We start from the raw sequence: 16,837 nt of genomic DNA on the forward strand, positions 1-16,837 counted from the left end.
AAAAAAATAAATAAAAATTCTTGGCCTTTGGAATCAGGTGTCACCCTGGTCCAGTCAGTTGTATGTGGTGAGTGTTGGTCATGTTGTCTGCCCAGGCTGTGGGTGGGGCAGTTTCGCTTAGAAACGTCTGCGAGTCTGATGGACAATACACTTGATGTGATAAACCATAATTTTTCTATTATGGGATGCTTAGGTTGTTTCCTTTTTTTTTTTATTACTTTAAATAATGCTGCAGTAAACATCTTGGTACTAGTTGTAATGTTTGTTTGCACATTTGAATGTTTTCTCAGGATAGAGTCCTAGAAATAGACATAATGAATCAAAGTACTTAAATCTCTTTGCAGTCTCTTAATTCATATTACCAAATTGCCTTCCAGAAAAGTCACGTTTTTATACAGCAGTAGTGTATGAGAGTGACAGGTGCACCATACTCTTGCTCATTGCTTTTTGCTTTTCATACTTAAAACCTGAAAAAAGTACATTCGGCTATTTAGTGCTCCAAAAGCCTTTTTCTAGTACATATTCTGGGTCCCACGGGATCATAGATGACTACTTTAGTAACTGTAACTTTATTATACATATTTTTTTTTGCCAGCTTTCTATCCTAGTGTCCTCATTGCTGCTGCTGTAATATCATGGACAATTCCATATTTTCCTTGAAGCCCTGCTCTGAATATCCCCAGTCTTTGTACCAGTTTTGGTTCCAGTCAGGGCAAGGGACAGATGAACTGAAGTAAAAACAAGGTTTATTTCAGTATACACAGTGAATCATCAAGGAAGGGCAACTGAACTTCAGAGTGATTAGAACTAAAAAGCTGGTAGAATAAACCGCGTTTTCTTAGAGTTTTTGCATACATGTTTTCTTATGAGTTCTTTCTTATTTTCAGATATCTGATCCATTTGCTTCTCAAACTGGTGATTTCAGTTTCAAATTGCACATGGTTCTGAATGGCTGCCTTATCCCTGAATATGTATGACTTTTCAGCTCAACTCTTCCTGCTAACTCTGGATTTCCTGGTTTAAATTCCCCAGAATATACTTCGGCATAGCTCATCTTTTTCAGCTATTAGCCACTGGTCATTATTCTGGACCCATCCTTGCCTCCTGTCAGCTTTGAGCAGGGGAAAGAGTCACAAGATATAAAACATTTAGCTGGGGTTATATGTAAAATAGTGTACACTGGATTATTTAATCTTTTTATCAAGACTTTTTGAAGCAAATTTGTGTACACTTAGGAGAATCACAGTTTAAAAGTTGAAAGGGGTCTCAGAAGTGATCTAGTCACAATCTTTCGTTTGACTTATCCGTAGAGAGACTGTGATTTGCCCATTGTTATAGTCAGTGTTAGCACCTCTAGATTCTCAAGAACGTACTCTTTCCATGATATTGCAGGATTGGAAGTTTAATTACAATTTAATAGTTTAATCATATTATTTGGGAAATACTTTTTTGAACACTGTCAGGACCATCTCCCTCAAAATATCAACATTTAGATTAAATGATTTTCTGGAAATGGCCAGTAGTTACAAAATAATTGAAAGTTGTCATAAACATTACATATTAATATTGCTACATAATATACTATTAACTTTAAAATCCTTTCAGATGGAAAATGTATTAAGAACAAATTAAGGAACAAGATATTAGGTACTTATTTTCTCTATTTCTAATAATTTAATGGCCAAACAAGCTCATTTTATTTCTTTAGATGTAGCAATTTTAAAAAGTAGTCTTTTACTTCAATATTCTCTATGAGGCAAATTATTTTATACTCTAAGCTTTAGAGAACAAATTTGAGGCTGAAAGGTGACTCTAAGTTTTTATACGTGCTGGCGAGTCAATGGGGCATATTGTTACCAGTATTACTATGATTTCCTTTATACATTTTTGATAATTAATACTTTTAATGGTTTATTCTTAGCACTGACATAAAATATTTATAAGAGAAGATAATTTGGGGGTTTTATTTCCAGACCTACCTTTTAATGAGAATGCAGGCAAGCTGGAGATAGAGCTGGTTTTGTAATGGTTAATTAGAATTAATTAATTAATTATTGCATATTTTTCTTTTCAAGGTCTCATTTTCCTTTCAGATGGTACTAGTATCAGTAAATTTAAAAAACATATGTTTGTTCTTGGTTCAAGGGTATAGAAATAGGCTTAGTTTGGAGAACAGGTATCTGTTTCTTTTCATCTTATATTTAGCAGTTTTTTTTATAGGTCCATCTTGTTAGTAAATTATCAAAATTGGCTAGCTTTTGACTAATATTAAAAATAGTTCTGGGCTTTCCTGGTGGCGCAGGGGTTGAGAGTCCGCCTGCCGATGCAGGGGATACGGGTTCGTACCCCGGTCCGGGAAGATCCCACATGCCGCGGAGCGGCTGGGCCCGTGAGCCATGGCCGCTGAGCCTGTGCGTCCAGAGCTTGCGCTCCGCAACGGGAGAGGCCACAACAGTGAGAGGCCCGCGTACTGCAAATTTAAAAAAAAAAAAAAAAAAAAAAAAAGTTCTTGTTTAAATTAAAACTTTAATTTTAATTAGAGAAAGCTCTACTTTCAGATCAGTTGCTTCTCGGGTTGTTAGGAAGAAATTAAAACAAAAATCATTTTGTCTCTTACCCCTTAATCACAAACATGTAGTATTTTCTTCAGTTTTCTTCTCTTCCTTTTTTCTGGCCATAAATTTTTGTTTTTACATGCTATTAATCTTTGTCTTACGTATCACTTAGCATACTGCTTGCAGCTTTGCTTTCTTCTACTGTTATTTATAAGTAGTCTGTTAATTTTGCATTTCCTGGTGTGGGTTGTTTCTAAGAGGAACAGTCCCTTTGGTTACCACACAAGTCATAGTGATTATTTCTGACATTGCTTCACGCATCATTGGCTTAGTCTGAGCTTTTTGCATAATATTTAGTTTTTGTTTGTTTTGTTTATTTTAATATATAGTTTCTTTCTCATTTATTTTGCTCATTCAGCATTCTTGAATGAACTTCAAACTGTTAGAATGATTGAATCATCTCAGTAAAATGTGTTCTTTGTCGTGTGGAAGGAAGAGCTTCTTTTCAAATACTACCCTCTTGCCCTTTTCTAACTGTAGTTTAGACTTGTATCTGAATGACAAGAGGCTTATTTATTTTGGGGGGTGGTGGTAGGCAGTAATTGATAATGTTAAGGGTTTGACTTTAGGTGTAGAAACTTATAGGAAGACAGATGAGGCTGATTGAATATATCGCTGATAGTAAGTACTCATAGGGACTTCCCTGGTCATCCAGTGGGTAAGACTATGCTCCCAATGTAGGGGGCCAGGGTTTGATACCTGGTCGGGGAACTGGATTCCCACATGCATGCCACCACTAAGATCCCGCATGCTGCAACCAAGACCCAGCGCAGCCAAAAAAAAAAAGTACTTATTTTGTAGACTTAAATTTCATTTTGAGAACTCTCATTAAGTCCAGAATGTGTATATTTTATGCATAAATCTATGGTTTCCTGATAAGCCATAAATTTGGTTTTAAAATAGTCAGTGGCTTCTTATGATCTATTTATAAAATTTTAAAAATTGGAATTGTGTATTATATTAATATACTATCTCAATTAAGAAAATGTTTTCTTTGATATGTTTGCACCTTCATATATTTTCAGCTCAGGCATTTTGTTAAAAAAAAATTTGTTAGCTACGTATGACAAAGGATAAGTTCTATGAAGAGCTCTTATAAATCACTGAGAACAACAGGACTAAAGACCCAGTTAAGAAATGGACCAGTGGGAGTTCCCTGGCAGTCCAGTGCTTAGGACTCCCCACTTCCACTGTCAGGGGCCCAGGTTCCATCCCTGGTTGGGGAACTAAGATCTCACAAGCTGCACTGTGTGGCAAAAAAAACAGAAAAAGAAATGGACCAGTAACATGAATAGTCAGTTTGAAGAGAAAGAAATATAAATGGCTGATAAATATATGAAGAGATATTTCTAATAAAAATACAAATTAAAACAAGTAGATGCCATGTTTTGTTGGATTAGAAAGATTAAAACATTTGATAATCATCAGGATTAGTGATGAAGTGGACAAACAGGTAGTTTTTTATATCTGGGGAGTATGGTTTTTTTGAAGGGTGGTCTGCTTTAGTTATTAATTCTAATCACTGATGCAACAAGTAATGTCTTAGAATTTATTTTATGGGTATATTTGCATATATATGCATAGTATCATATACATGAAGATGTTCATTGAAACATTTTTTGCAATAGTAACAGACTGGAAACAACCTAAATTAATTATGGCAAAGCCACAAAATGGAATACTATGCAACTATTAAGAAGAATGAAGTAATTCCTTCTGTGGGATTTGGAAAGTTTTCAAGATATATTGTTAATTAAGTAGACAAGAAGTTGCAGAATTGTGTATAGCATAATCCCTTTATGTTAAAAAGAAAGATTTATATGTAGATACACTTGTATGTACTCTAAACATTTCAGGAAGAGTTCATAGGTAACTTAAGTGATTGCTCCCTGGTATGAGTGGGGATGGTCAAGGCTAAGAAGGTGACTTAATTTTCCTATATAGTTTTAAAATTTAGTACATGTGTTATTCTCTATAAAAAAGAATATTTTGTCATTGAAAACAAAATAAAACACTTTTAAGTGGTTTATTTAGCTTTAATGGATAAGTACTATTTGAAAGTTCTAGCTTAATAAGGGATCCATGCAGCATTCAATAAGGAAACTTATTTGCCCATTTTAGAAGTTAATTTTTAATTCTGTGAGTATCATAAGCAGTTAGGGTTTTAACTAGGTGACTGTAATGAAGAGAGGGAAAGGATGTTTTCTTGGGAAATTTTTGTTAATCTGTGCGTTGATTTCTTGGTTGTAAAATTTTTTCATAGGTCAACACTGACGTCTTAAGACTATTTCCTGAAGGTGACTTGGTACAACCAAGTAATCATGAAAGCCCAGACAACCCTTCCTTATTCTCTTTAGTTTTTTGTTTATAGAGCAGAATCACAGCAGAAATCAAGAATTTAAATGAATTTATGTAATTAACCAATAAGATGAACAAAAATTTAAGCACTAGAAAACAATATGATAGAAGATGGTCATTACTGAAGTGTATAAAACAGTGTAAAAAGATCTAAATTTGCATGCCAGTATGTGTTTGCCTTGTGACTTAGGACTTTGATTAAATCATATGAACTTCCATTTCTTTATATTCAAGTGGGATTAATAACCAACTTCTAGGTTTACTGCAGTCTTGAAAGAAAGACTAGGAATGTGGAATGCATAGTACAGTACTTGTACCCAGCAGGCTTTCAATAAATGGTACCTCTTTCTTGTAATTATTTTTCTAGCTTTTAATAACATGTGCCTTATATTTATATGAATCAAAACTCTCAGGGAGAGGTGGGAGTTTAATAGTAACTCTCTTGGTAGAGTATTCTTGTTAAATTAGACTATAACACCTTGTTAAATTAGTGAAACCTTTCAACATGCTTAGTACCTCTTGATTCATCAGTGCTGTTCTTTTTAAAATTTAGACACATCTGTCAACAGTTGTCAGTGATCTCAAACTTTGACCCTGTAACTACTAGGATGTTAAAGCATCCAACTACTCCATAGAAAATGCCAGTATAATGTATTCATATTCTGTATTCTTATAGGAAAGGTCAAGTTTGTGTAAGATTTATTACTCAGCCATAAAAAGAAACAAAATGGAGTTATTTGTAGTGAGGTAGATGGACCTAGAGTCTGTCATACAGAGTGAAGTAAGTCAGAAAGAGAAAAACAAATACCATATGCTAACACATATATATGGAATCTAAAAAAAAAAAGGTTCTGATGAACCTAGGGGCAAGACAGGAATAAAAACTCATGTAGAGAATGGACTTTAGGACACAGGGAGGGGAAGGGTAAGCTGGGAGGAAGTGAGAGAGTAGCATGTATACACTACCAAATGTAAAATACATAGCTAGTGGGAAGCAGCTACATAGCATAGGGAGATAGGCTTGGTGCTTTGTGACCACCTAGGGGGGTGGGATAGGGAGGGTGCTAGGGAGACGCAAGAGGGAGGGGATATGGGAATATATGTATAGCTGATTAACTTTGTTATACAGCAGAAACTAACAAACCATTGTAAAGCAATCACACTCCAATAAAGATGTTTAAAAAAATAGGAAAAATAAATTTTAAAGAATTGGGAATTCCCTGGTGGTCCAGTGGTTAGGACTCGGTGCTTTCACTACTCAGGGCCTGGGTCCAGTCCCTGGTAGGGAAACTAAGATCCCATAAGCCGCAAGGTGTGGCCAAAAAGAAAAAAATTTCTTTACTTTACACTTTAATTTATCTAAGACTTAAGGGAAATCTGAGAAATTAGAACAGTGTTAGGGATATGAGTATTACTTATTTGAATTTTTGAAAATAATGTAGTCAAGGCAATTAGTATATATAAAACTGAGGTTAGAGAAGACTGAGTGTGTTATGCCTATTCAGCTACACTTAATCATTGTTCAGAATGACATTGAACCCTCTAGAGAAGGCAACAGTATTTTTATTTTTGTCACGATAGTGTGTTAATTCAGAGGATTTTATGGCTTTAGAAAATGATACTTAAATTTTTTTCAAGTGTAACATTTTAATAAGGTAAAAGAAGAGGGTCACTTGTTTTTCAGCCTCAGCTAATTGACAGGACTCTCCTAATGATATTTTGGATATCACAACTAAAAACATAGAATCTTGGTAATAGCAAATACTCAGGTTTTTAGCTCCCATGTAATAATTTTGGGATAACACACTTTGTCTAAGGAAGAGATTCTTTAAGACAAACTACTGAGATCTATGGACCCAGTGAAAACCACACATTCACATGGCTTTAAATATAATTTCCAGGATTTCAAAGACCTCCTGAGACCATCTATGATTCACACCCACTAGACTCAGGTTGAAAACTTCAATCAGGTTGGAAATTTAGTTTCAGTGCTCAAAGTAGAGACTAGTTTTCTCTTTCCTAACAGGATGGATTCAGCCTCCAAAAGTAAGGTTAAAACAAGTGAGGGTTAAAGTATGTCTTTGCCTTTAGAACTTGTGCTACACAATTATCTCTTAGTTATAAATTGTCAGCTAGTTATTAATTCATCATAAGGGCAGTTCAGTCCTTCCATAAAAGAAACTCCCACGTGAATAGAAGGAAAGGATGTTTTTCTAAGATTCTTCCTTTTTTCTTGGACTTCATCTCTGCTTTTGGGCCAATATCATATCCTTGACTTTGAGAAATATTTTATATACATCAGTACTGTTATTAGTGCAGCACAGTGGTGTATGGTGCTATGGCATAGGAGTGGTTCTCCCAGGAACTCAAGGGAAGAACTTGGTTAAGGGATTCCATTTGTTCCAGAAAGGGCTTAGTGCCCTTTTTCCTGCTTCCCTGTAGTGATCCTATAGCCTCTGTACCACATGTGGAGTAGTTAGTTTATACTCAGCCAAGTCAGAGATATTTATTTACCTAGTACAAAGGAGCCCACATTCTGTACTCTCTGGGATCATATTAGTATTTGCTTGTAGTCTCAGTGAGCGCCCACTTTTCCTTCTGCACTATAAATTTTTCCTCTGGTAAAACTGAATTCTGAAAAAGAGGAAAGAAACAAATTGCTTTTGACCTAAAGTTGAAAGAATGGAAATCTCTTGAGTAATTATAGGTTTTGTATAAACCTTCTCAGCTGCTGGTCTTTACTCTGAGCTAGATGCTGTGGGAAATTATACTTGGGATTACAAATATGAACATGGGCCTTTTAGTGCTAATAAGACATCTTTGTGGAGTTGGGGTGATGCAATGGAAAGAGCAGGAGCTTTACTATGAAGCAAATGAATCCTCACTCTGTGAATTTGGGTGAGTTACTTATCCTTTCTGGGCCTCAGTTTCTCCACCTTTACAAGGGGGCCTGTGAAGATATGATATTCATAAAGACTCTAGCAGACTGCCTGATCATAGAAGGTATTCAATAGTAAATTATTAAGGAAGGCTTTGATAGATTCTCTTCTTGTAGGTCTTCTAAATCCATGATGCTGTTAGACTGGAAGATAAGCCAAAATATCCTTTTCATTCCTTGTATGGCTACCATCAAAAACTTGGCCAAATTATTAGCTTATATCAACTCTCTGAACTCCATGTTCTTAGACCAAGTTTCCAGGTACATAGACTTCTGGAGCCAGAAATTAGGAAGATTTTGAATCATTTATTTGTTATACAGATATCTATATTTATTGAGGGCTGCGCACATGCTGGGTGCTGGGACTACAGTGGTGAACAAGAACGTGGTCCTTGCTCTGGTGGACCTCTCAGTGTAGTAGGAACCAGACAAACAAACACACATGTATATAAAGCATTAAAATCTTATGCACCTTCAGTTATAGAATGCATGTGATTCAGTACTGACTGATTCTGAGTCCCCTGTTCTTGCACACTTGGGGTTATGTGTATTTTAGACTCTTTAGAGAAAGGTGAAGAATAATAATATTCAACTTCTGTACTTTTCCATCTCTTAGTGTGCAGTAGTTTACGGGGTTCCGTTCTAGCCATGACCATGGATATTATGTAAAAGAGTAGGTATTGCCTAGGTGTGGTTCCACAGGACGCTAGTGCCACACATTATTGTTCTGTTATGATGGTAATTACTAGTTTGATAAGGGATTTGAGACCATTTGAGACCATTCTAAAATGGTCTCACTTCCCTACTGATAGATGGTATGATTATTTTCAGTTTTTGCTGCTTAAAATAATGAGGCAATGAATATCCTTCTCTATATATTTTGGCAAGCGTTGCTAGTATGCTTATAGTAAAATAGGGACTTGTCAATCAAAGGGTATATTGTATTTAAAATTTTGATAGATATTGCCAAATTCTTTTATCCATGAAGATTCTGATTTAGTAAGTCTAGGGTGGGACCACGCAATCTGTATGTTTAACAAGTTCCCTAGGTGATTTTGATGCAGCCAGGTTTGAGAACTATTGCATTTCAGAAAAATGCCAAGATTCCCTACTTCTAAGGAGCGTGGTACATGTCCTCTGGCAAAGGTCAGGCAATTATGGCTATCTAGGGAGGAGTAAAAATCCTCCTCAGTGACTGAGCAGTAAGAGCCTATGTCTAGAGCAGCTGTTGCTGGGGATGGCCTATCTTTAGAGAAGCAAGTGTGCTAATATTTATCTGAAATATTTTATGTCTTTTTGACATGTAATGTAGGGGAAAAGAACATAAGAATTGTAAAGACCTGAGATTGAACATTTTCCACTTACTAACTGTATAATCTTGGGCAAATAAATGAACTTGAATCTTTCTTTATATACTGATAATGATACTCTCTTCCTCTCAGGTTTGTTGCAAAGATGAAAGGGGGAGTGATTTAACGTTTATTTATTTATTTATGCTGCTTTGGGTCTTCGTTGCTGCGCGCGGGCTTTCTCTAGTTACGGCGAGCGGGGGCTACTCTTGGTTGCGGTGCGCGGGCTTCTCATTGCGGTGACTTCTCTTGTTGCAGAGCGCAGGCTCTAGGTGCATGGGCTTCAGTAGTTACAGCACGTGGGCTTCAGTAGTTACGGTGCATGAACTCAGTAGTTGTGGCTCGCGGGCTCAGTAGTTATGGTGCATGGGCTTAGTTGCTCTGCGGCATGTGGGATCTTCCCGGACCAGGACTCGAACCCGTGTCCCCTGCATTGGCAGGCAGATTCTTAACTACTGCGCCACCAGGGAAGTCCCGATTTAACATTTATTGAGTACCTTTTGTCTTTGCCAGTAACTTACAGATATCTCTCTGTCATGGCAGTTTGTCATTTAGTTGTGATTGGTGATTCACTTGGTTGTCTCCCCATTAGACTCACTGGGACCACATCTTGTGTTTTTGTATTCCCAGTTGCTAGCCCAGACTTGGGACATCATGAACTGTTTTGTGTCTTTAATGAGTCACGTGTGCTAAGCACTATGTAAATAGATTTTCTATCCTAAGAAATAAGTATTATTTCTTCCATTCTACCACAAGGAAATGCTCAGAGAGCTTAAGTAACTTGCTTAAGATCCCATAGTACTGCAAAGCCAACACTGAAAACCCTGCATGTGGTGATTCCAAACTAGGTAAAGTTTTGCTCTTACCATCAATCTGCTTTGCTGAGATAATGCTATAAAGCATTTTGGAAATTGTGAAATGTTTAAGGGTAAGATTAGTTTTGTTATTTTAATAATATAAGTGTAAAGGTTAGCATGGTGACACAAACATTTCTTCTACCTATACTCAGGATTCCCATTCAGTTTACCTTTCTTGAATGCATAGTATAGCAAATCTGCTTTGTCTATGAGAGTATAAGTGGTTATTTCCTCCTGGGAGTGATTTTTTTCCCTATAGTTCCTTTGCTTAAAATTCCGTCTTTTTTTTCATTTGGGGAACTTTCTGGTATATGCAAACACATGAGTTGAAGATAGTTTATAGTAGTTAGAGCAGGATTTTGGCAACACTGGAAGTTTCAGTAACCAGTAGAAGTAGTGTCTGTCTTCCTCTCTGGTCTTTATCTTCAGTTCCCTCTTTCATTACCAGCCGTATGTGGACCTCACTGGCTTAGCTGTCATCACATGTCAGCCCTGGCTACTGGATATCTGTATTTTGTAGGACATGACCATATTGCTTAAGGCTGTAGAAATAGTGGGAAAAAAATACCACCTCATAAACTTTATGTTGCTTTTTATGGGACTTTTTCATTTGAGAATTACATTGTTAGGTTGTTTTCAATATTTAATCTTAAGTTGAGTTTGGAAGAAAAAGAAAAATGTCCCCACCCTCTGCCTCTTATGTCATCATAAAATTCACAAAGTTGCAAAACAGGAATAGCATACACCAAGAAGAAGTGTGGCAATAGGAAGAAATATGTGGTTTTGCTCATTATAGTTCTTTTGAACAAGGGAATTTTCCAGGAACTTAACTTTGTGTTTTATTTTATTTTCCAGACCAAATACTTGTCATATTTTATATAAATCAGTTTAGTTTTTATTTTGTTTAGCGTGTGTGTGTGTGTGTGTGTGTAAGTGTGTAACCACTTTGGATTTGTTTCCTCTCTCTGTCTCTGTCTCTCTGTCTTTCTCTCCTGCCTGGTTAGGTTGAGGGGAGGGGGCAGGCAGGCTGGCTTCATCATGGATTCACTTTGGCAGTTGAGTTTGTTTAGTGTTTGCCTTAGTGCATGTAATTCTGCCTTAGGGGTTCATGTCTATTTAACTAGCTCTTTAAACCATGTGGAATTGTGTTGGAAAATGCATCTGATTTCTATCTTGATTTTCCTCAAGCCTGGTTTGAACCCTGGGAATGAAATTGCAGCCTTCAATAAATACCTTATTACTTTCACATGGAGGTTTTTTGTTTTTTTTTTTTGTTTGTTTGTTTGTTTTGCGGTACGCGGGCCCCTCACTGCTGTGGCCTCTTGTGTTGCGGAACACAGGCTCTGGACGCGCAGGCTCAGCGGCCATGGCTCACGGGCCCAGCCGCTCCGGGGCATGTGGGATCTTCCCGGACTGGGGCACGAACGAACCCGTGTCCCCTGCATTGGCAGGCGGATTCTCAACCACTGCGCCACCAGGGAAGCCCTGTAGGGTTTATTGAGATGAGCTTCAGAGAGAAATTCTAAACCGAAAGATTTATGAGGGATGGAGCCTATAGTGTTTAAAACCTGGAAGAACCCTTTTCCTGTTAGTAGCAGTTGTTGAATGATAATGCATGGTGTGTAGACACCCCATGTTTTTGGTGTGACTTTTAATGTTCTGATTTGGAAATTGACATTTTTAATATTCTTACATTAACTATTTTTGTAAAATGTGTCACAGTATCCTTTGCAATAGCAGCAAAAACTAAGGTAAACTAAAATAATTCACAAATTACATATCTTACATAATGTAAAACTTTTCTTTTTAGGCATATGGATCGGGCTGTGATATTGTTATTTTGGCAAATGACTTTGAATGTGTGCAGATCATTCCTGGTGCTAAGCATGGAAACATCCAAGTCAGCTGTGTGGAGTGTTCTAACCAACATGGAAGAGTAAGGGATTTATTTACTTTATTAAATGTCATCTTTTAATGTATTTAACAATCTCAGAGAGTATTCTTATGCTTTATACAAGGCTTGCCTACAATTTCTAATTATGTATTATACCTTGCTTAGATGGCTGTTAATAGGAGTGGGTAAAATGATAGGTTGTGTACAAATTTTAAAGAGCCATTAAGCTGATAAGTGATAATTAATTGTTCTACCTGTATATACTGTCTTAAAAGATTTGTAGGGTTCACATTCCTGTGTGCACTAATATTCTGCCAGTTGATAGTTCTAGCAGCTATTAAGTCAGTAGCACAGAAATAAACTTTTTTTTTTTAACATCTTTATTTGAGTATAACTGTTTTACAATTGTGTGTTAGTTTCTCCTTTACAACAAAGTGAATCAGTCATACATACACATATGTTCCCATATCTCTTCCCTCTTGTGTCACCCTCCCTCCCACCCTCCCTATCCCACCCCTCTAGGTGGTCACAAAGCACAGAGGTGAACTCCCTGTGCTATGCGGCAGCTTCCCACTAGCTATCTAATTTACATTTGGTAGTGTGTGTATGTCCCTGCCACTCTCTCACATGGTCACAGCTTACCCTTCCCCCTCCCCATATCCTCAAGTCCATGCTCTAGTAGGTCTGTGTTTTATTCCCGTCCTATCACTAATCTCTTCATGACATTTTTTTTCTTAGAGTCCATATATCTCTGTTAGCATACGGTATTTGTTTTTCTCCTTCTGACTTACTTCACTCTGTATGACAGACTCCAGGTCTATCCACCTCATTACAAATAACTCAGTTTCAAGAGATAAACTTTTATCTTCTATATCTAGCATACCTTATCTCTCCCAAATTATAATAACATCAAATTTTTATCAAGAAATGTAGCACGTTGTTAGCATCTAATATAATATTTGTCATGTAACTGATGCTTTGTAAAGTTTCTGTTAATTTAATGAAACTTTATTTGTTGTTTGAAGAATGTTAAAGTTCATTCACTCAGACTTTAAACAGAATTTATTTTAAAATAATTCAAATTTCATCATATGTTCCTCTCCCCCAAAATTTCACACATAATATACATCAAATTTTGATTATATGTAAAGTAAATATAGCCTATTTGCTGTATATTCTAGCAATTCATTAAGGCCATTGTTGTGTAGCAGGGTTAAATGTTTCTATGGGAATATAAGAATGATATTTTCCTGTAATGTAATAATTTAAACAGTTTTAGTGTTCTAAAAATTGTTCTTTACTAAGTAATAATAAATTTTATCAAGGATATGTTAAATCGAATATTCATGGTAATAAAATAGTAATCATGCAAATTTATGCCAAATAATAAATTGTGATATTATTATCATTTCTACTGTCCTACCCCGCTGTTTGTATTATGCTTTAATATTTGGGTAAATGTGCCACTATATGACAGTCTAATGATAAAATTGACGTCGTATTGAAACACTGAATTTTCTGGTGTTTTCTGATGCTTGTTTCTTGCTTTTCTGAATTTTTTCCCCAGTTGTTCTCCCTAAGTATTGCTTACTCTTTAGAAAACACTCAGAGTGTCAGATTTCTCTCATTAATTTTTCATTGCTCATCTCCCTATTCCAAGCATGGTAGCTTTAAACCTGCTTAGAGTTGTTACGATAGTTGTCAGAGATGCATTTTAAAAAATTATTTATGTGCTGGTGATGATCACAATAAACAGATACTCCGGGAGCAAAATTTTTGTTTTTGTTTTTATTTTTCTTTAAATATAGAAGCCCTTGGTTTTCATAACCATGTTTTTACTTTTTCTAACCTGGTTGAAGGTAAAGAAGCCCAAATTGTGACATCTCTGATTCATTGTCTTTTATTGCCATCTTCTTTTATTTCATTTATCCCCAGTACTTGTGATGATTACTTTCAAATTTATGACTTTGTATTAACCAGTTATAATCATTTGTTCATTCATTCATTGAACATGTTGAATGTGATCATCCATAACACTTTTTACCTAAGTGTTACCGTGGCCAGGCATTTTAAGTAGCTCTCCCCCTACCATTGTGGAGTAACAGCTTTTTCTTGGAAAGAAAGTTAGATATTAAATATCAATTAAAATCACTTTTTTGGGGACTTCCCTGATAGTCCAGTGGGTAAGACTCCACGCTCCCAATGCAGGGGTTCCGGGTTCAATCCCTGTTTGGGGAACTAGATCCCACATGCATGCCACAACTAAGAAGTCCGCATACTGCAACTAAGGATCCTGCATGCTGCAACTAAATATGCCTCAATGAAGATCCTGTGTGGTGCAACTAAGACCTGGCACAGCCAAAGTAAATAAATAAATATTTATAAATAAATAAATAAATGCACTCTAAGTGACTGTAGATACTAAAAATAAATAAATAAATAAGTAAAAGCACTTCTTTTGCATTAGAGTGCCCTGAAATCACAGTAGACCTTTTCGGCTTGCCTTAAAAACATGTATACATAATTTAGCTTTATAGGTTAACCGATAGACCTAGAGGTGTGAGAAGAGATGGTTTTTGGTCTGTTCCCTGTAGTTGTTTCCCTCTTGCCAAGAGGAGGATAAACTGGGAACTGGCTTTCAAGGAATTATTGGAAAACAGGCTCTGGTAAGCTCCTAGGAACAGAGGAATTTGTGTTTCTTCTCATCAGGTATGTGACCTGGAGCAAAGTCCTCTTAGCCCCCAAACCCCTAGCTTAAGTCCACTAGAGATGTCTATATCAGCTGTTTCTCCTCCAGTTGCAGTGGATGTCTCTTCTCCTTAGTCCATTTTCTCTATTGCTCCTCCTACATGGTGTTCCCAATTGGTATTTTTTGTTTGATGGTATAGTTAATGGCATTTTATTTGATATATTTTTAAAACCTGTTGCTCTTTGATGTCTTTTTCTACTTCTCATGGTTTTTATATTATTTTCACTGGATTGTAAAGTTTCTGACAGATGTACCATTGAAATGTGTCTTCGTTAATAAAAGTTATTTCTGTATTTAAAATTGAAATTTTTATAGGAAAGGATGATTTCTTTGAATAGGTCAACCTTGTATTTGATATGGAAAATAAAGCCTGCTGAATTTTTGATAAGAGAAGAGTTTCTTAAGTCCAGTACTTTTCCATTTATATTTATGGAAGGGAATAAACTCATAAATACTGTATTGGGATTGTATGTAATCAGTTTATACATTATTGTGAAAAGGAAGTTACCTTTATTTTCTCTTTTCCTTAAATATTAATGCTTTGTTCATTCTTTTTTAGGTTGCAGCTTCATATGGTAATGCTGTTTGTATTTTTGAGCCCTTGGGCATAAATTCTCATAAGAGAAATTGTGTAAGTATTAAATGGTAGTAGAAAAGTTTTATAATTGAGTTTGGAATCCAGTTGACAGCAATAAAGAGCTCCTTAGGAGCTGGTGCTGAAGGTGGTCTGGAATATCAGTGTGAAGTTAGTCTGGTGCTTTATGGTAAGATCTTTTACATTCACTAGGAATATATCCCTAGGCCTTTTAGACAGTCAGTTTCCTAGAATATTGCTTATTGAGATTTGCCTTGTTAATTGGAATCTACCCCAGGTGAACGCCTGTTGTTTCTTATCTAGATGACTAGACTAGTCTCCTGTCTAATATCTATCCCCTTGCCCTTTTTCTGTTCTCAGCAGAGTAGATCATGACACTTCTCTGCTAAAAACTCTAATGGCTCCATACTTCTCTCACATTAAAGCCAAAAAGCTTTAGAATGGACTACAGCCCTTCTTCCTTCACCCCTGCCTTGCCCCCGCACCTGCACCCATTTATTACCTCTCAGAGCTCATCTACTATTTTTGTCCTCTCTGGTCACTCCAGCCACACTGGCATTTTCACTGTTCTTTGGATAGTTGCCCTCTCATCTTTGAGCCTTTGCATTGGTTGTTCTTTTGTCTGGAATGTCCTTCTTTCTCTAGATAGCTCCAGGGCCAGTTCCTACAGATCCTTTAAGTTTTTGCTTAGTAATACCTTCTCAGTGAGATGTGCCTTGACCGCCCTTCCCTTTTTTTAAAAACATAATTATTTTCCTTATTTTTTTTGTTTTTTGGCTGTGTCGGGTCTTAGTTGCGGCACACGGGATCTTTGTTGGGGCACGCGGGATCTTTTCGTTATCGTGTGCAGTCTGCTCGGGTTTCTCTCTATTTGCGGCGTGAGGACCTCTCTCTGGTTGGGGTGTACGAGTTTTCTCTCTCTAGTTGGGGTGCGCGGGCAGGCTCTGTAGGTTGCGGCATGTGGGCTCTCTCTTTGAGGCAGGCGGGCTAAGTTGCCCCGAGGCATGTGGGATGTTAGTTCCCTGACCAGGGATGGAATCTGCGTCCCCTGCATTGGAAGGCGATTCTTACCTCTGGACTACCAGGGAAGTCCCTTGAACACCCTTTTAAAAATTGCCACTTGGTTCTCCCACCTTCCTTCTAACTTGCCTATCCTTCTATTTTTAAACCTTTTTCAGTAGAGCACTTATCTTGTTTATTTATCTATAGATTACTATTTAGAATGTAAGCTCCATGAGGGTAGGGAGCTTTGTTTCTTTTGTTCACTGGTGCATCTCAAGTACTTAGAACAGTATCTGGGACATAACAGGTACTTCTAAACATTTGAATGAAGGAGTTAGGAGCTTAGGTAAACTCTCTGGGTGCTGAATTATATTTTGTCTTACTTAATATTCAGAAAATCCAATATGGTTAGAAAAGTTTTTAAATTTTAAAATTACTACATGCATTAGAACTCCACCATCACTCACAAATAGTTGAAAC

General features: G+C 36.7%; 1 protein-coding gene across 6 annotated transcripts in view; it reads left to right on the plus strand.

Moving 5' to 3' along the window:
- The window catches only part of DMXL2 (Dmx like 2), a 178,297-nt gene that overhangs the window by 21,733 nt on the left and 139,727 nt on the right, over positions 1–16,837 (plus strand). For 5 of the 6 annotated variants that reach the window (XM_067029865.1, XM_067029868.1, XM_067029866.1 and 2 more), the window contains exons 2-3: positions 11,928–12,053; positions 15,320–15,391. In XM_067029865.1, coding sequence (XP_066885966.1) covers positions 11,928–12,053; positions 15,320–15,391 — 198 coding nt within the window. The remainder of the gene's footprint in view (positions 1–11,927; positions 12,054–15,319; positions 15,392–16,837) is intronic. The other variant, XM_067029867.1, reaches the window with a different exon arrangement.

This window comes from Kogia breviceps, chromosome 3 (assembly GCF_026419965.1).
Source record: "Kogia breviceps isolate mKogBre1 chromosome 3, mKogBre1 haplotype 1, whole genome shotgun sequence".
In the NCBI taxonomy this organism is placed as follows: Eukaryota; Metazoa; Chordata; class Mammalia; order Artiodactyla; family Physeteridae; genus Kogia; species Kogia breviceps.